The sequence below is a fragment of the Ambystoma mexicanum genome, chromosome 2q, assembly GCF_040938575.1.
Source record: "Ambystoma mexicanum isolate Mex_15411 chromosome 2q, UKY_AmexF1_1, whole genome shotgun sequence".
In the NCBI taxonomy this organism is placed as follows: domain Eukaryota; kingdom Metazoa; phylum Chordata; class Amphibia; order Caudata; family Ambystomatidae; genus Ambystoma; species Ambystoma mexicanum.
Window position 1 is genome coordinate 591885442 of NC_090924.1, and position 20729 is coordinate 591906170.

Consider the following 20729-nt stretch of genomic DNA (forward strand, 5'->3'; position numbering starts at 1 on the left):
CATCTTGTACAGGCTCTGGTCATGGAGAGGTGGAAACGAGGGAATGCCTTTACTACAATGCCAACTGGGAGCTGGAAAAGACTAATCAAAGTGGCATTGAGCGATGTGAAGGAGAAAAGGATAAACGCTTGCATTGCTACGCTTCATGGAGAAATAATTCTGGCTCCATAGAGCTGGTTAAGAAAGGCTGTTGGTTGGATGACTTTAACTGCTATGATCGGTAAGAGCCAAAAGTTAATTCGCATTGCACATAACCGAGTTGGTTGACCCATCTTTCTCCACCTCTGAGGGAGCATTACGTTTGAAGGATCCCCAAAAATTTTGTTGAAATGAACTTCGTTGCTTGATTTCCATAGTTATTGTCCAATTGTTTTTAATGCCCACCTTTGTTTATTTCCAACTATTGCAGTACACCTTGCACCGTCCTTTGACAAACTTTGAGTGCCTGCTCTGGTATAATTCTCTGGCCTCCCATCCTCCTCACTTAATCCTTTGAGGTCTTCTGGCCGATGTTGCACCATACCCTGAATAAACCAGTACTACCCCACTCCCCGGGCAGCTGCCTCTTCCCCGATGCCATGCCATGTCTTGTAATGTACAACTCATCTCCCCTAATCTTCCCCCGTTTAATTTAGCTATTTTGCGCCCCCTCCCCAGGGACACCTGCCTGCCTAATTTATTCCTCTGTTGTACTACTCTTCCCGGGGTCACCTCTGTTCAATGTCCCTTGTTCCAACTTCCCACAGATAACCTAGTGAAGACTCAGAGGTGGTTATCTGACACTCCGTCATTCTTTCTACCTGTACTGGTTGCCTGTTCTGCTCCAAACATATCTTCCCCTTTGCCCCTCCACCGCCCATTGTCTGAATGGCTGCTGCCACCCAAAGGCTGACTGCTTTGCTGCTCCCCATGGCCCCCTAGATTGCATGCTCCATTGCCTATTCTGCTGCAGCCAAAATGCCCCATGCTGACCCCAACTTTCCTGCTCCAGTGCAGTTGTAAGCCCCATGTTTCTTGCTCTGCTGTCACTGTTCTTAGTTGACAACCCACCCCCCCCCCCCGCCCGGTTGGCTGCTGCCAATGCCACCCATTTTTCTTATCGGCTATTTCCCGCTAAGTAGCTTGCTCCATTGGTGCCAGTGTACCGCAGGCCACCTGCTCTGCTGCTGCCGCCTCCTCCACCTGTGGAAGTGGGAGGCAGCCCAAAATGGGGGAGGTAATGAGGGAGACCCCAGACAGGGCCACAGTTTTGGACCAGGGAATCAACAGACCCAGTGAGGATGTGTTGTGTATACAGACGGACTGCCGACCCCCCCCCCCCTTTGGTAATAACAGGCAGACTACACTGAAAAGTGAGAACACAATGAAGGCACCAAAGTCTTTGTAGAAACCAGGAACAGATTTATTACAGGAAGAGGAGTAAACTAATTTCCGGCAGGATACATTTGACACACTGGACTAGGTAGGCACACCCACTGACCTGGAACCTGGAGCCTGAGCAGTACCCTTGGGTGCAAAAGGGGGGTGGGACACCAAGCAAGAAAAAAGATTGGAGAAGAGGGGAGACTGGTAGCGATGCTGAGGGAGAAAATTGGAGAGACACACTGGCAGAGAGACATACAGGGGGACAGGGGCACAAGCAGGGGGACGACGGGTAACCGGGGCGGGGGCTGAGAGGCCCAGAGAGAGAAGCATGGGAAGAGGAGGCCAGGAGATCCACTGGTGGAAAAATAGAGCAGGGTTCGGGAGGAAGAGAACCAGGGGAGAAGGATAAAGCCAGACAGGGCGCAGGGAACCTGCCAGAATGGCCTCTGCAGCCTCTGCCCCAACTCGCGTCAGTACACCGCCAGCAGCCAAGGAAAAAGAGAGCCCCAGTCCCCTATCCACAGTCTTATATAAGGCGGTTGTTCCCACGCACTGCAGGGCCGGCCTCTCACACAGGCAAGTGTTTGTTTTGGCAAGTATTGCCAGGGTAGTTTCCTGGGGAGATTGGATGCAAAGTGGAACACACACTTTCAGGAATTGTGTGTGATTCCCAGAACATGAGAGCTGGCAGTTTGAGCCCACAGGGATGTTAATTGTAGGGTATGGGGAGATTTAAAAAATCTTACAGTTTAGGCCATTTGGTGCCAAAGGGGATGGTACTGGTTGGACTAGGGAATGGAGGGGGTTCCCAGACCAGGTGCTAGGTTGGTGACTGAGGATAATTACATTGTGTGGACAAGTTGCTTTCTAGAGCATCCCACCCATGATGGAGGCAACAAGTGGAACTGGTTTTACAGGGTTCAGAGAGGCTTCATGACAAGACAAAGGTTGAGATTAATTATAGGGTGACGCGAGTTGGAGGAAGGGTTGAAAGTGGTTTCAGGTTGCAGCTGAGCAACAGTTAGAACTGGTTCTTTTGAGGGATCATGGCTTGGGTCCATTAACCCCCACCCACACAGTACAGGAGACACAGAGGAAAATACATTTGGGGAAAAATAAGTCACTCAATACTTTGGAAAATTAAGTTGTGCAATTTATTGAATACAGTGGGGAAATGAAGTCATGCACAACATTGCAAATAAAAGGGTACATGGAAATTGCCATGTTGCGTTATCTGCTATGCGGTGCCATGAAGGTGGCTGCTCTACCACAGACATGAAGATACTCTTTCCATTTTTCCTCCAGTCACTGTCAAATACCGACTTCCATTCTGAAGCCATTTCTTTCTTCTCTCTCTGCTTTTCTTCCTTGTCCACACCAGACAGTTCCTCTGGTCCGACTTCACCGGCTAGAGTGCCTTTTCATATTTCCTTCCACCAGTCAGGTTGCCTGATTTTCCCCCTCCCACAGTTGGATTGTGTAGAAAGCCCTCCCTCACTTTAACCCTTATCCCTGCCCCCACCTCAAAGACTGGTTTCATTAATGAATTAAACCTGCCCAACTCCGAGCTATGTTGCCTCTGCCAAGTCGCCACTGTCCACCCTGACTGATCCTGGCAGGCCTTTTGCACTGGTTGTCTGCTCTGCTCACTTTCAAGTCATGTTGGTCCACTTGTCAACCCCAGCCAACTTAACTTTTCATTGGTTTATTGAGACGGCTCGCCCTCCCCATGCCGCTAGTCTCCTGCTTCACCCCAACTCAACCCCTCCCATGTCTGTTCATTATGATTGTGTCCTACAGGTGCAAGTCTCGCTTTGGATTGTTGTTTTTTTTTGTCCATGATTGTAGAAGATTTGTATGTCAACCCCAAGGGAATAATTAAAAGGGACAATGTAATGCCCATACACTGCTCCACCATGAATCCCAGTGTTAGATTTCATATTTCCCCTTACCCTGAGCAATAATCCTTATAAAATATTGACTATTTCCACATAAATTAATCTCACAAATATGCTGCTTAAGTGTTTCCGGCAAAGATCCGGAAGGATGGTAAATGTAACCATGCAAAACTTTCTGAAGGGTGCCATTTTCAAGACCTTGTATCCCTAAAATATTTTTGATGCTCATTGGGATAGACTAAAACTGCTTGCAATGCATGGACTTCAATGGCAGAATGGCATCTATGTATATCATTATACTGAAGGCCATCCTTTTACCCTGCATTCCTTTTGCTCCTTCTATAAATGAAGGCGAGATCACGGTTAACAGCAACCTTGTTCTACCTAATAAAATATGAAAACAAGCATTCCTAACCTTTAAGCTCCTTTGCACCAGAGGCTGCACCGTTGGTATGTGGCACAGTTCTTAGTGGCCAGACAAATGGCCTGGTGGACAGGAGTTTACAGGTAAAGAATAAAGGGTGAGGGTGGATTTTGTGGCACCGAAGCCCTGACTCTTTGGCTGTTGGGGGAGGGAAAGAGTATCATTGGGCTGACTTTGAGAGCCAAACCTATGGTAGTGCAAGCTGGTGTCTGCACGAGAGGAAGCCCTCGGAAATGGATCACCCCTACTTTGATGTGGCTCACAAGCATCCATACTATTATTTTGTTTTCATCAATTTGTAGATACCCTTTGATACTGTCCCTGGAATGCTATTGTCTAAAGAAATTCTGGACTTGGGTCTGTATACAGGTTTTTTATGAAGGAATACTTCCAGTATCGGATTTGCTCTCGCGGGAACCCATACCCAAAATATGTTGAGCAGGGGGTCTGACTGGGTGCGTGCTGACCCACGTTCTATTTCTATCATATATAAATTCCCTTACAGAGCATATAAACAACGTGGCTGCAGATGCAATATCAATTGGAGGAAAGAAAGTAGGTATAGTGATGGGTACTCCCAAAGATTTTTTGTTATCGGGGGGACAAGTCTGTAGACAGGGAGGGTAAGGAAGGTAAGAACAAGGTTACAGACTGACTACCCCTCTCTCTAAAGTCTGACGACACACCAGATGCAGGTGCTGAAAAGGCTGATGTATCAATCAACAGCAATTGCCTCAAGGAAGAGACACTTTATAAACAGAGCCGTAATAATTGTATCAATAAATCTCTTTAATAGGTTTTGTTAAAAAAATTTTGTAGAAAAAAGATAAATATATATACTAATCAGCTTTGTCATATCTCACTCATACCATTCATATCAGTGCAATCATTCTGTGACAGACGGGTGCGGAAATTAACAATTTCTTCACACATATTGGTTGTTATTAATATGGAAAGACAGTGAGAAAAAACACATTCGAATTTTCTATAGGTCGACATATGTTTCGGCCCCTTTCAGTAGTCCCATCGTTGTCTGCGGTGGTCTAAATAATCAGTGCTGGGCCATCTTCAGGACAGTTATAATTTAATACAAGCTTAACGTCTTCACCCTATTTCTGTGTGACAAGCCAAATCGGTGGCCGAAAAAACTTTTTTAGTCGTAGACCACGGAGATAGAATTTTGGGGGTATCTTCGGTATTCCCCTGCTTTATACCCAAGTGTCCCTTGGGCAGTGGGTGGAGCCTTAAAATTCTGTAGCTCCAATTTGTATCTTTGATAAGTTGCAAAAACGAGTGGCTTTCTTGAATACTCGACCTCGTGGTGTCTTTTTTGGATTGTTTTAGCGATATGGCGTTGTGGCTCCGGCGGCGTCTGCTCGCTTCTAAATGAATCGGAGTGGACAAAGAAAGTAGGCCTACTTTTATTTTCAGACAATGCCATTTTAATCTCTAAAACACCATCTGGGCTCCAAACACAGCTAGATGTTTTTAAACAGCAATGCAAAGTGAAGGGGTTATGTATTAACGTTAAAACAAATGTGTGTTGCAACAGTAGGAAAAACAATGCAATATTAACATTACCCTGCAAACGTAGGAAAGGTAACTTTCTTCCAGTATCTAGGTGTCTGGATAGCTGAAAAGGGAAACTGGACTGCCCAGGTGGAAAAGAGTTTTGTAATTCTGGAAAAGTGGGGGAGGGGGCAGAGTAACCACACGAATCTCCAAAAGAAAGATATGGTCGTACAATTGTAGCCTCCCTTGAGGTCTATCTCTGCCAACCTATGTCAGCTGCCCTATGTGGGTCAGAGATATGGGGGTGACTTGTTTGAACCTATTAGAAACAGCAGGAAACAAAATCCTAAAGTCTGTTATTCCCTCGCTGCGAACTCACCAAACAAAGCACTTAGATTTGTGGAAGTTGGGGGCAGGCCAAAATGGGAGAGGCCATGTAGGAGACCGCAGCCGGAGCCACAGTGTTGGACCAGGGAGTCAACAGACCCGGTGGGGGTGCGTTGTGTATGCAGACGGGCTGGGTCCCCTCTTTGATAATAACAGACAGGTTACATGGAAAAGTGGGAACAAATTGAAGGCACCACAATAGTTGTAGAAACCAGCAACAGATTTATTACAGGAAGAGGAGTAATCCCATTGCCAGCAGGATAAACTATACACACTGGACTAGCTAGCCACACCCACTGACATGGAATCTGGCGTGTACCCTTGGATGCAATGGTGCTAGGGGGGGACCCAAGGGAGAAAGGAAAGGGTTGGAGAAGGGGGCCGGTAAAGATAGTGAGGGGTAGAGGGAGAGGGGCAGGCACAGACACAATGAAGACCGAAGCAGAGGGCGACAAGGAGGCACCGAGATGCAGGTGGGGGGGGGGCTGAGGGGCCAGCAGAGAGGAGCAGGAGGAAGAAAAGCCAAAGGCCAGGAGACCCACTGGTGAAAAAATAGATCAGGGTTGGGGAGGAAGGGAACCAGGGGAGAAGGATAAGGCCAGACAGGGGGGAGGAGGGGACCTGCCACAAGGGCCTCTCCAGCCCTGCCCCCCAACCCACGCCAGCACACCACCAGCAGCCAACGAAAAGTGTCCCCCAATCCTTTCTCCACAGGCTTATATAATGCTGTTGCTCCACCCATTCTAGGGCCACAACATGTGTTTCCCAGGGGAGGGGAAACAAGACAACTGGTTTGTTTAGCCTTTCACTGTTTCGTTTCCATGGGATACAGAGTGGCACACACACGTTGAGGTATTCTGTGTGATTCCCAGGTCAGGGGAGTTGGCAGCTTGAGCCCAGAGGGGATGTTAATTGTAGGGTCTGGGGAGATGAAATGATTACGTGCCGGGCCAAAGGGGAGGTTACTTGTTGGACACAACAAGTGGAACTGGTTTGCCGGATTCAGAGAGGGCTCATGCCAAGACAAAAGGGGATATTAATTATAGAGTGGAGCGAGTGGGAGGAAGAATTGGAAGGGGTTCCAGGCTGCAGCTGAGCAACAGATGGAAATGGTTCTTTGTTGACGGATCATGGCTTGGGTCCACAACCCCCCACCCACACAGTGCAGGGGGGCACATAGGAAAATGTATTTGGGGAAAAATAAGTCACCCAAAACTTTGGAAAATTAAGCTGTGCAATAAATGGAACACATTGGGGAAGTCGTCTAATACATTGCAAAAATAAATTTAACATAGAAATTGCCATTTCCACAGATTGGAACTTGCCATTAGAAAACTAGGGTTTGAGGCAAGACTCAAACCCCTCTTGCATTGGTCTAAACTTTGGAGTTCGGCCAGGGCCTGCAATTGGGGAAGCTATGGATTACATAAACAACGCCTTGAGGTCGGCATCGCTACCATAGTTTCCGCAAATCTGCAAGACCAGTCTAGTGCTAGATATGGCTTACTTTTGGGATGACCTGGCAATATTAGTAAAACATCCTGCGGTGTGTTAAAGCACCAGTATACTGATTATTTCATCACTAACATCATGGAGAAAGAACTGGCATTGGAATCCTTACAATGTTCTCTATTAACAAAAAAACAGCCTCAGAAATATTTGGAGGAGGCGTAAAACTTCATGGCTACTAATCGCTTCATGAAGATGAGATTGCTTTGTGTTCAGCCAGTGACAGGATCCCCCAAAGTGGGAACCAACTGACTATATAAATCCCTGCTGTAGGATTTACTCGGAAGTTAACATGGATCTAACTGACATTGCTGTTCCTCTTCCCAAGGTACATTTTGCTGAGGTGATTGCTTCTCACTCAATTATTCTTCAGTTTAGATATCAATACGGCCAAAGAGAGAATCGTGTTGTATTGCAGCACCAATAACCGTGCGACTATGACAGTGATATGGTTTCAGCCAAAGTGCAGGCAACCTCTTTCAATCCGTCGCTGTTGCGACAGACCCTTCCTTATGTACCTGAGAGGGACCGCGCCACAGTGGTAGGAGCTTTAGTAACCTCGAAGCTGGACTACTGTAACGGCTTACCAGCTGGGGTGCCTACCAAACAAATTTATCGACTACAGAAAGTACAGAACGCGGCGCTCCGATTAGTGTTTCGGTCCATTCACTGGCTAGCGATTGAGAACCGTATAAAGTTTTAAAATTGGATGTCTGTATTCAAATGCCTGAATAAATTAGCACGTGAATATTTGAAGGCGAAATTAATGCAATACCAACCAAGTTTCTAAGATCAGAGGACAAACATTTGCTGACCATTCCACGAATGAGATGTGTTTTTAGGGGCGATTGCAGATGTTCAGTGTTTGGACAGAGACTGTGCAACAACCTCCCACTGGAACGAACGAAAGCAGAATCCCTGGCAATATTTTGAAAAAACTCACTCATTTAAATAAATATAACAACTGTAGGTTACTATTGGTATATTAGGGGTGTTGGCATCATCACGTGGTGATATTTTCCTTCCATCTGTGCCGGGATACGATTTGCTTCGTTGCGTTTACGTTACAAATCCCTCAATCAATCGACGATGCAAAAGCAATTTCTTAAATTTTTAAATTAAGGAGGACACTAGTTCAATCCATGTACAAACATAGTTTTGGGATTTAGTAGTGTGGGGCAACAGATTTTAGCCTTTTATTAATTTTAGCATGTGCATTTTTTTTAGGGGTGTGTACAAAAACGGGTAAAATTGTATCCATGTGCTCCATGTCAACAGTTAGCTTGATCAACCACATCTTGATTTTAATCTGAAGTCAAAATATTTATTTGTACATATTGTATGAGTTCGTGTGATTGGTTTTGTGTGTTTTTGCTTTAATGGCTAAAGTCGATAATAAAACTGTTCAACAACAAATTCATCAGAGGGGAAAATAGTACCTCCGAGGGCGATCAGAACTTTGAATGTGTACATTGAGGCGGAAGGCATAGCCTCGACTCGCGAGAAATAAATTGAGCAGGAACGAGTGACACATGGGAGTTATGTAAAAGAAAAAATAAAATAAAAAAAGAAAATACAAAAAAATATATTTTTTTAAAAACCTAGAGCTATGCTAAGGTATACCAATACTACCAATACTAGTTTTGTCCCTTGGAGGTTTGACACAAAACCCTATCTCTTGAAATGGAAATCTCCAACCTACATACTAAAATGGAAGCCCTGGGAAGATGAAAAAAGAATAACACGTACAGCAGAATCCGTCATCTAAGTGCACAGTGGATTACAGATCCCCGGGGCCAAGAGGCCGTTTTATGGGTCTTCATAATGCAGGGGACTGGTGGAAATGGGAGGTACACCAGGGTGTCGATGTTCTCCCCATTTTTACACTAGTGTCCAATGGTTGATATAGGTAATGGGTGCAAAGAAATCTGTAATGATGGTGCATTATTTTTACATTTGTAGTGACCAGTATGGCTTCCTTTCCAACATAACCTCCTGGCACATACCCTAACGTGAATAGCAAAGGTTTGCTCTTCCCTAACTTTAATTGTATAAATGTGAAAAGGTGTACTCTCGTCTTCTAAATGCCTTACTTCTTGGTTGCCTGGGTGGCGTGACATCTAAGCCTGTGTCCCGATTGACAGAATGAAGGTGTGGTGTTTTTGCACACATGCAGCCCGACATGATCTTGGGGCATCCGACACTGACTTCCAGGGAGGTTTGTCAGATCTCCGTTTGCGACCCAAAGATCCCCCCTTTGAGCAGGATGGTAATAATGGTGATTATGACTTGAGTGCTGGCTCCCCTTATCTTACTTTGAGACTACCATGCGCTGATACTATAAAAACAAAATGCTTGTAAGCGGCACATATGAAAACTTGCCAGTACAGCTCAAGCTTGTTTACTGTAAAACCATGGTGGGTCAGAGGCATGTATTTTACGTGTTTATTCCAGACTGAGTTCTCAAGAGCCATTACATTTGAAATGTATCCATATTCTTTCTCCATGTCACCATTTGAAAAGAATGCTGATCAAAGTTGCGAACGAATTAACAGCTATGTAGGATAGATGGAACGTGCACACGTATGACATTACAGGAAAAAAACAACTAATCGAAAGCATGTGCTTAAAACGAATAACCAGTACGTGCAATACAGAAATTATCTCGTGGCTGTGAGTGGCAACACAAAGTCGGTAGAAAATGCATAATCACTTTGAATACTAGGTTTCTGAAAAATGGAACCATTTGGTTATGGGCCATTACTCTATTAATCTTGCTTGGAAGCTCTTGATTGCTGAACTGGCGAAGTCTTACCACTTTATTGCTGCTGAAAAGGTTTCTCTAAAATATTAAGCTTGCATTTCAGCGCACCTTGGTTTGAAAAAACCATGTCCTTTGAACGAACAGTCATCCTTGCTAGACCAACATGTTGGAGAACCGGTCCACTTCAGCAACAAACTTAAGTGTAAAACAGAATCGTGAGACACAAAATAAGAACCGGATAAAGAATGCTAAGGGGACTGTCAAGTAGCGTCATTTGTCATGAGCTTGCTTCCTGCAAAGACCCACACACCCCTACTTATTTATTTGCATTTTTTTCTTACAATGAGCAGACCTCTGATAGACCCACAGACCTTTGTATTGGCTATGTGTTACGTTCTGGAGTTGTCATATTCATGCATACAGGGGAACGGACGTAGAAAATCTTAAGGTTAATTTATCAGATATGTTTTTGTGAGTTGGTAGAAAGGTAGGGAGCTCCCACCCATCCATGCACTCCTGCGCCAACCGGAGCAATATTAGACTATTGGAGCAGTCCTTGGTCCTACTCTTCACCCAAGGGTTCCTGCAGCAGACCACCCCATGACCTTACACTCCCATCGCTCAGACATGCAGCTACAACACACCTTCCCTTCTTGTAGAACAAAAAATCAGAAATGCAAAACAAGAGTGGGTTATAGGAAGATTTTGAAAAGTTCTTTTAGATAGTCGCTGCGGATTGATGTGATGTCACGTGCTGATCTGCCGCTAGGTAGCTTTGTAGTGGGTACATTCGTGGATGCCCTGAAAAACATTTTGAAATTGAGATCCTGAAATACTGAATTAAACCTACTTAAAACTTTCGACTATATGTCAAAAGCAGGCATGCTGCATTAACATGTCTCTCCTTAAGTCAAACTGATTGGTCACATGGAAATGTTAGTATGCATGCTTGGCAACATATGAAAAAACGTGGCTACCTACCAATGGCGACATATTAGAGCATATAGATGTCAATAATATGAAAACTTTGCTAAATTTCCAAAATGAGAACCATCAGAACTATAACGTGCCTTGCAGTAACCCCTGCCACGCCAGCAGTATAGAATTGATAAAGGCGAGCGATTACCCCTTACCTTGTTAACCCCTACCTTGTTTGAGCAATCTTTCGACCAATCTCATGTGATACATTCTGTCCCAGGGCTATTATGCTGTATGCGTAAGGCATCCTTATGCATTTCGAATTCAAATTAAGTTACTAGGGGTACCCAGACCTCCAAGTGGCAAAGGAATAAGCCAGACCTCAACTCTGTGCTGTGTGCTCCTTGCCCGGACATCGGAACGCAAGCAAATAATTGGTAGCATTTTCGGAATTAAATGTAACTTTTATTCAAACATACATTATAACTTTTAACATTGCTATAATTTTGTAGAACAATACATTCGAATATACACTTCTGAATCGCTAACTCCCTTTTTTTTGGAAAATATCGACTAATTTAGTGTTGCCCCAGAGTGGTTATTGTGTATTGGAACATAATGAAGATTTACATTTTGTCTTTACAGAAGTTGAGTGGGTGAGTTGTTTTGCATAGATATTACTATACAAGTATACATAACGTGAGAACCTCTAGAAGTGCAACATTGCATTATTTAAAATTAATTTCATTCAACCAACCTGACGCACTGAATAGGCAAGAGATAAAAACAAAGTATGATAACCAACAATTACATGGGTTAGCATACAATACAATGACTTGCTAACAAAACATTAAAAATATCACACAATGTTCGTCAACTACATTTCACAAACCATACAAATTTGTCCAAACTTCACAATTATGATTATATGACTATAAGTTAGAAAAAAAACCTACAGGATAGACCTTTATTAATATACGTTTTAACAAATGTTTGCATTTCTTGCATTGTTGTCTTCCTGGTGGAATGAAATACACCTTTATGAAATATTTCTTCTATTTTTGTACAGTTAACAGAAGTTCTCACTTGATCTATACATATTATATTAATAGCTATGCGCTCTTTCCTTGAATGGATTTATTGGGTTTATCCAGGTTTGTCCACGAAGGTGCTTCTAATTATTATTATTATTTTTCTTTTTTTTTTTTTTTAACAAGTCCATTCTTTGAATTCCCTCAAAATCAAACCGAGGTTTCCTGCTTAATATGGCCTTTCTGTGTTTGTGTCGGCTTGGTTTAATTTGTCTATACTCAAGTATGTCTGGTCATTGGATAGCAGGTCTTTGGGCAGCTCAATATTGATGAAAACATTTTACCCACACGATTTCTGCCTGGCTTGCACTGCAAATTCACAAGGCGCATCACCACACCTAGAACTAGATTTCTGTGTAGGAGCTATAATCTGGTTCTTCAAATAAACCTGAGGGCAGTCGCACCACCCTATCTTGATGCTGTATTTCTGACTTACTTGGGGACATGTTGACTGAAAGGACAGCGACCTCTGGAGACAATCAACTGATATGTCTATCCTGGTAACATAGCCTTTCAGAAGCGGTTATGATCCTGTGTCCCTGATTAGTGATGGCTTGTCCTAGTGCCTGCTTGTCTGGCATGTATCTTTTCGTTAAAGCACAGAAACATTGGTGCTCTCAAATCAATTGAGGCTCATGATGCTTCGGAAGTGTGGGCGTCTGGGCGCTCTGACTCAAAGCCTCATGGTTGCCATGAAATCGACAAGACATGATAAATGGTATTACTCTGGATGGCTATCATTCATAATCCTGAGTACATGCTCACCCTCACTGTTAGTTTCCATCACGGTTATGCACAGGACGAGTTCTGTGAAGAGAAGCATAAGTGTGGTCAAGGTTTTCGCTCCTCCTGTCACGTGCTAACCCCTGCACGTTGACGCACAGTGTCTTTTGAGGACCACCACTGATATTTGAGAAGCTGTGTACAATGCATTTTTCCTAGTCTACTATGACGTGAGGTCACTTGGGGTGCTCTGGCATTAGGCTGCTAATCTGAACTTTTGGTTGTCGAAGAGCCTGCTGACGACACATGGCCCACTTCTGAAGAACTGTTCTGCGCATTGGGTACAGGGAAAAAACTCGCTCCTATCTGAGTCACCGGAAGTGTCCCCATCAGAAATAGTGTTCCGGACATACTGAATGGTTTCTTCTGCAGTCATCCATCTCCTTTTTCCAGCCAATCCCGACTGCAAAACAAGCAGAACAGCATTGGTTAATGGAGGTGTTTGGTCGCTCCCATTAGTCTGGCAAATAAGCCGCCTACTTATGCAAACTGCGGCAGAACTGCAAATTAACACCCAGTGCCCACAAACGCGCTTGAATTCTGGTAGCATGTTTTAGAAGAACTGCCTCACCACCTTCCCTCCGAACACATCCACGAGGGTAAGCAAACCTCGATATGACCCTTTGTTGAAATAAAACCGTTTGATTCCTCCCATTCTCTACCCCACCAAAAGAAGAGGAGTGAGGGGAGAAAGGCAAACTACTGTTGATGTTTGAAACTGCAATGACTTCATCTATGAAATGTATTTGCTTTTTCATAATTAATTATAAAGAGACATCTTTGAGACAATTCCAATACAAAATCTGGGAAGGAAGTCTGTTTCTATCTGAATATTCGGTTTTATTTAAACTTATCAAAAATGAAAGACCAACCGCTTACAGGAAATATTAGATAACCTGTTGTTCTCGCGTATGTTTGCATCACAGTCCAATACCAACTTATTTGGCATAATTACACCAGCATTCATATACATGGTTATGCCAGCCTAGTAGCACATGGCATGAAGATGAAGTCAAGTTAACATTACTTGATAATTTCTCAGAATTTGTCATAAAAGACTTCAAAAGTTAACTAACGTCCAGTTCCCCCAACATGGAAAAGTGACGGATTCATATTTTAAATTAATATTTCCGTAATTGGGTTTGGAACAGCATTTAACATGCGGTTTTCCTATATGTAAATGTAAATAATTGTAGCCCAAATATCTTCTCATCGGGCATTTTAATTTTCAAGATTTTTTGCACGCACCTACATCTTATCAGCTTTTGGTGCACTGAAAGAACATTTAGAAAATTGAGCTGACCAGTTCGAGATTCGTTTTAATACGTATGTATTGTGCATACGAAGAGTGAGTGCACATATTTTATATGAACTGTACATGCAGATTGTGTACATTTCGTTTATGCATACTAAAACATGTAGGAAAATTCAGATCAGTCGGGACCAAGTATTCATTTGTACATTAGATGTGAATGGAGTAGATGTATGAAATGGAAAATTCCTTTCTCGGATTTGGGAATCTGCTTGGACTTGCATGCTTTGCATAGGCTGCCATCTAGTGATGAGCTCAGCATATTACATATTTGATCAAATTAGAAAAACCAGTTGCCAATCCCTCACGTGTTGACATCCTCGCATTTATGATTTCTGGTTCATGGAAAATCTCCACGTGTGGACGCTGGACAGCCTTTATCCCGTTTTTCACCTATTTCGCTTGTTTAATGTGTCTCTTCTGCATTTTGCATTTTACCAATGTATTGCATGACTTTTATTTTTCCCAAATGTATTTTCCATCTTCTACTGCCTGTGCTGTATTAATTCTAGCTGCTGAGGACGGGTGGTCCAAGAATGGCCCTCGTGACTCCCACACGACTCGGCACAAAGACGGAGACAAAACAGATGCGCCTCACTCTTAGGCCCTTTACCGCAATCATCGATGTGAGAAACTTTACTCTCTTGACAGCCATTTAAGCCATACTCAATCGATGATATGGGTGAGGTAGGATGTCATCAATCGAACAAGTCGTTGACTGACTGCAAATCAAGAAATCAATGACTTAATTGCTGACATCATGACGTAGCCACATTTAGACATGAAGTGCATAGCCATCCATTCGCAAATTTGCACGAACATGCATTAGTTTGTTGCACATGGACACGAAAAACATGCTTATCAATTCAACCTTTATCTCTCACTTTACAGTTTTAGCAGGTTACATCAATTGAAGAAAGTGTTCAGGTGTAGTTGTATGGAATTAGTTTGTACCTTAATGTTGCTGTTACTACTGTTTTTGTGAACTTTAATTTTTGTTAGGGTAACCAATTTTTTAAAAAAACTTTTATTTAAAATATACTATAGATGGCAATTATGGATAAAATAGGATCTTCTAATGTCTGTGGCTACTCATAATTAAATACGTCCCTCTGTTTTTAACACACAACGTAGAAGAAACCGTTAATATGGAACAAAATATTCTATTGTGCATTTGCCAAATGGTAAGGGCATCCTATGGTATCTAATGCGAAAGAAGTACCTTCTTGATGTCCTAGTCATTTAAAAATCCTTTCAATGAAGTGACAAGTTGAATTGTACGTGTATGATCTACGATTATTGGGAATGAGTCTGGTTTTCCGGTTAATATATGGAAATCACTACCAAGTAGAAGCTATTGTTTTGGAGAGCAGAAACGCCTCGATGTATTAAAGTGCTACACCAGCAGATAACATTAAAAAAGGAGTCTGCAAATGAATTTTAATTGGCATTCTGCAGCATGGGGTTTGGCATCGATGCACATGAATATTCCCGTCGTCGGGCTGGGAAATCCGTTTTGCTATAGACTGAAAACTGCTAGTCTGGTGGCTTGGCTCAAGGCAAGGAGGAGAAGGCCTTTGACATGGCCTCTGTGTGCCGTTATACCTAGTCAGGACCAGCAGGTCCCATGAGCATGCACCCTCTGAGAAGAGGTCGAGGTTCTTTGAGAATGCTCCTTCCGAGGCGATTTAAAAGAAGGCTAAACATCGCACATCTCCTCCCAGAAAGGTCGCCACAGCCTTATTGACTGCCTCTTCATGGACTACGACCCCTGTCAACATCTACGACTACTCAGAGAAAATGTCCAGCGGCGACCATCATTTCCAGATGGCAAACGCCTAGGGCTACTTTGCCTCCAAAGCCCCTGTCTGCTGTAACAACCATGACCGCATCAGTGACAATGCGACTTTTGCAAATTCCCATAATCGCTTCTTTCATAAAGGACACTGGTAGAGTGAGGGTGTTGCTATCTCTGTCTGACTTCCTGCTGAGGCCCATGAGGGTGTCTTCCCTAGTGCCTGTGAGGTCTCAGGAAATCTTCTCGCATCTCTTTAGCAGTTCTAAGGATGAACACCTGCCTGAGGATTTCTACTCGGACCATTGAAGGGTGCCAGGGGCCCATGTCGCAGGAGGGATCTCAATGCTAGGGCCCATACCTGCCGTTTGCCCTGCAAAGGGGTTTAAGCCCAGGTCCATTCCCGGCTGCGCCCTTCGTAGCTCTGCCAGCACCCAGGGATATGTTGCTGGACATCCTCTCCACCCTACACACCTTGGTGGTGGAAATTCAGCAGAGGCAGCCTGCAGCACCTGGGCTGATATAGTCCTCCCAAGTCTTTGACGAGGGGTACCCCCAGGCCAAGTCCTCCCGAGCCGAAGCACCCTCTCAAGCGTTGGATGACACCTCCCGATGGGGCCTTATCACCGGTGGAGGAAGAACAGACAATGGCACAGAGATCGATACCATGGCAACTCGTAGACGAGTTTGAAGATTATGTCCCTGCGGATAGGGGGAGCCTTTGGGTTGGCTCCTCCCACACCATGATCTCAAGTGCGGCCAAACTCTTCAGTCTGGCACCGGTGAAGGAGAAGAAAGAGGGGTTCTCTTTCAGCACTAACAGTCCTCAAGGAAGACCGTCATGTCGGGTCTGTTGTTGGACGGTATCTGGGAGGAAGGATTGGCCCTTTTGAAGACGGCAGGTACCACACCCTCCAATAGAGAAGGCTGGAAAATAAGTACAGGGTCCCAGACTCTGCCCCCAGGTGCTTGAGGTCACATCCATGTCCGGACTCTGGTGTTGGCTGCCTCCATGAAGCACTCGTCCAATCCATCGTCCTCTTACAAGGTGCCCCTGGACCAGGATGGCTAGAGGTTGGATGTGGTTGGCAAACGCATGATTTACAATGCAGCTTCCACCGTAAGGGCCGCCAATGCCCTCGCCATCCTGTCTCGCTACGACATGGAACTATGGTACAAGTTCAGGCTGATGTTAGATTTCCTGCCAGACAAGAAGGTGGAAGCCCTGGCCCTGTTCCAGGAGGGCGAGGTGACCTTGCGTCTCACCATCATGGTGGTGCTGGACATAGTGGACTCCTGGTTCTGCCAGATGGGCAATGGTGTGGCCCTTCAATGCCAGTGTTGCCTAGAGGCCACGAACTTCAGGGCAGATGCAGAGTCCAAGGTTGTGGACATAACTTTTGATGGGAACAATTCTTTTGGGAAGGCAGTGGATGAGACGCTCCAGGCTATCAAGACTGATACGGAGACGGCACGCTCTTTAGGGACCCTGCAGCAGAGGAGATGTTCGCCCTTTTGTTCTTCAAAAGGGAAGGTGCACAGATCCTACAACGGGTACTCTACCCTCTTTCGTTAGCCCTCCCACTCCACAGCCCAGGAAGCCTACAGGGACTGCTCCCAGGCCTACAGCAGCAGAGGCCAGTGTCGTCACCCGCAGACCAGGACGCAGATGCCCAAGCAGGCCTGAACCGGCTGTTTCCGGGCCTTCACTTTCGCACCCCAGCAGGAGGCCGGCTATTGAACGTTGTCAAAGGGTGGAAAGCCATCACCACGGACAAATGGGTGTTCGATGTTCTTCAGCAGGGGTACGCCTTGGAGTTTCAGCACAAGTGCCCTCGCATTCCTCCTGTAGCGCCTCAAGAACTGCACATGGCTCAACTATTGCAGGAGGTTCAGGCCATGTTGAGGAAGGGGGCTACAGAGCCTGTCCCTCAGTAAATCCGGGGCTCCGCAGTGTACTCCATATACTTTCCGGTATTTGGAAAAAGTCAGGAGGGTGGTGGCTGATCCTAGACTTAAGATGCCTCAATAGGTACTTTGTTCCAGAAGTTCAGCATGGTTATGTCTCAGCACGTGCTCAACCAGATGGATGAAGGGAACTTTCTGGCAACTCTGACCTGGAGGATGCATACTTTCACTTCCCCACTCATTGGAAACATCGGAGGTTCTTGCATTTTGTGGTCCAGGGACGACGCTACCAGTTCAGGGCTCTGACTTTCAGCTCGAATCCAGCCCCCAAGGTGTTCACAAAATGCTTGTCCCTGGTGGCTGCACATCTACACCAAAAGGGGATGCAAGTCTACCATTATCTGGAAGACTGGCACCTTTTGCTCCCATGTGCTGGTGACCCAGTACAGAGCGGAGATCATACGCCTTCTAAGTTCACTCAGATTATCAATCGGCTATCCGAAGTCCTGCATGGTGCTATCACACAATGCTCTGTTCCTGGGTGCCCGTCTCAACGCGGTGACTTGTCTGGCGACCCTCTCAAAAGAGCATGTGAAGGCCATCCTGGGGCACTTAATTGGCTGTCAGCAGTGCCCATCGCAACAGTCGGTCCATCAAGTCTGCTGGACATCCATCTGGTCCCTTTCTGCAGGCTCCAGATGAGGGCTGTCCAGGAATTTCTGGACACCAGGTGGTAGAAGGTCTCTGGCAATTGGATGGGCAAGATCGACCCTCAGCCATTCCTGCAAGCTCTACAGTGGTGGGCGGTGCTCCCTTTCAGATTCCTCCTTACCAGGTCATGGTCACCACATGCACTTCCCTGGAAGGTTGGGGAGCCTACACAGGGCAGTCTCGCGCCAGGGTCCTCTGGGTTCTAGAGGAGAAAGATTTGCACATATGTCCTGGAGCTCCGGGTGGTTTTCTGGGCATGCAGGTCATTGAAGCTGCAAGCTACATGCAAAGGTGGTGCGGATATTCATGGACAACACCACCATGTTTTACAACTGGAAGCCCAGTCCTTGTGGTGCTGGGCCAGTCTTCAGGACCTTTTGCTTGTCCCCTTTCACCTGGCAGCCGCAGAGAACACCATTGCATAGTCATTAAGCAGGGAGCTGCGATCTTGCGCGAGTGGGAACTTCAGCAAACACAGGTGTCTCAGCTCTTCAGGTGGTTTGTCCCCCAGATCAACTTCTTTACGACACCGAACTCCAAGTGCAAGAGATTCACCAGCTGATAACCTCAAATGAAGAGTCTGAGGGACGCATTCTTTTTCCCGTGGGATGGGCTCTCCCTGTACCCCTTCCCTTTGATTCCGCTCCTGCTACGTGTAATCAACACTCTGTTCCCATTGCAGGATGCTCCTCATCGCCCCGACTTGGCTGCAGCAGATTTAGTACCCGGACCTGCTCCATCTGTGGTGGATCAGTCTGTCCAGCTGCCTCCATTTCTGGACCTGTTCTCCAGAGAACACGGAACAGTACTGTACCACGAGCCAGTGTTGCTGAGTCTCGTGGCCTGGCTCCTGTTGCCCTAGAATTTGGGCACTATTCCCTGCTGCTTGAGTGCAATATGATCCTGGACATGGCCAGAGCTTCCTAGACGTTGTCTTGTTACGGCCACAAATGGAAGCGATTCATGGTGTGATACAGGACTCAGAGTATGCCTCTGCGGGTAACGGGGCTGCAGCTCCTCCTGTACCTGCTTTCGCTGGCCTCGCTCATGCCTCCAAGGTGCATCTAGCAGCCATATCCTGGTATACCTGGATGCCTGGAAAGCCATCCCTATGGTAGCACATTCTCGACAAAGAGCTCCTCAAAGACCACTTCAGGACTTTACCACCGTTGAAGGCTCCTGCCCTGCCTTGGGAGCTTAGCATAATTTTGACTAAACGCATGGGGCCCCATTTGAACTGATGCATCGGGCCTCTCTCGCTTCTCTCGTTTCTCTCGTGGAAGACTGCTTGCCTGGTAGCCATCACCTCGCCAGGCAGCAGTACTTGAACTTCCACACTGCAAGGGTGGTCCTGTGGACTCATCCCACCTTTATGCCGAAGGTTCCTTCGGAATTGAATGTTAACAATCCTTTGGATCTGCCAGTTTTCTTTCTGAACCCTTCTACACCTGCTGAAAGGGCGTTGCATTCGCTGGCTGTTGCTCATGCATTGAAGTTTTATGTGGCACCCAGGAAGGATTTTCGGAAGACAGCACAGTTGTTCATTGTGATGCTGGAATTGCATTGGAGGGACAGGGCCTCCATGTCCTTGTCCTGTATTCTTTTTTCATGTTTTCTCTGTTGTTTTCTGCACAGGAGTCCATGTGGGACTCCTGGCAGTGCAGCTCTTCCTCTTTTTGGTTGTGGTGAACAGACCCTTGGGATACCCTTTTAGCATCCATGGGCGGGGGCATAACCCTGTGCCTCTAGTGTATGTTTTTACGCACGTGTGTGGCCCATAGAGCACGGTATAGGCTGGTGGCAGCTCCATGCTGAATTTGACTGGTGCTCTGAGTATCCTCCATTTTGGGATACCCAGGCCTTACCATTGGAATCGGTTCATTCCTGATAGGAGACAAGATGGCCCCTGTGGCCTCTTGTTTTCTATTGCCTGTTACCTTGTTTTCCCAAAGTCTTGGGAAGCCTTGACTCTGTCCCTTCCCCTGACTGGCTGTTGGGTGGAAGTTCCATATATGGTATTGTGGGGAAGTCCAGGCCAGACTGGCTGGAGCCTTCCCAATGACTGGATGTTGTGGGTACGCCCTTGGAGTGGGACCTGGGTGAATGGAGTGTGTGACCAAGATGCATTTCATGTTATGGGTGTCTGGTTTCTAGTGTGTGATGCAATGAATGAGACAGCCCTGCCCAAAACTGGTATGAATGCAGTGTGGTTTGCTGAAAGGCTGGGTGCTTGCCCCAATCCACATTCCTTGTTGTGAGTGTCTGGACGGAGAAGAATGGCCTGGGTGCACTGTGAGCCTGATTGGCTGCCTGCCTAAATGAATTCCCTTATGAATGATTGGCTGCCTGAGC

General features: G+C 45.7%; 1 protein-coding gene across 1 annotated transcript in view; it reads left to right on the forward strand.

Annotated features, from left to right (window-relative positions):
* ACVR2B (activin A receptor type 2B) overlaps positions 1-20729 on the forward strand; it is a 565434-nt gene that overhangs the window by 297821 nt on the left and 246884 nt on the right. Inside the window, exon 2 of the mRNA XM_069647733.1 lies at positions 13-220. Within this exon, the coding sequence (XP_069503834.1) occupies positions 13-220 (208 nt within the window). The remainder of the gene's footprint in view (positions 1-12; positions 221-20729) is intronic.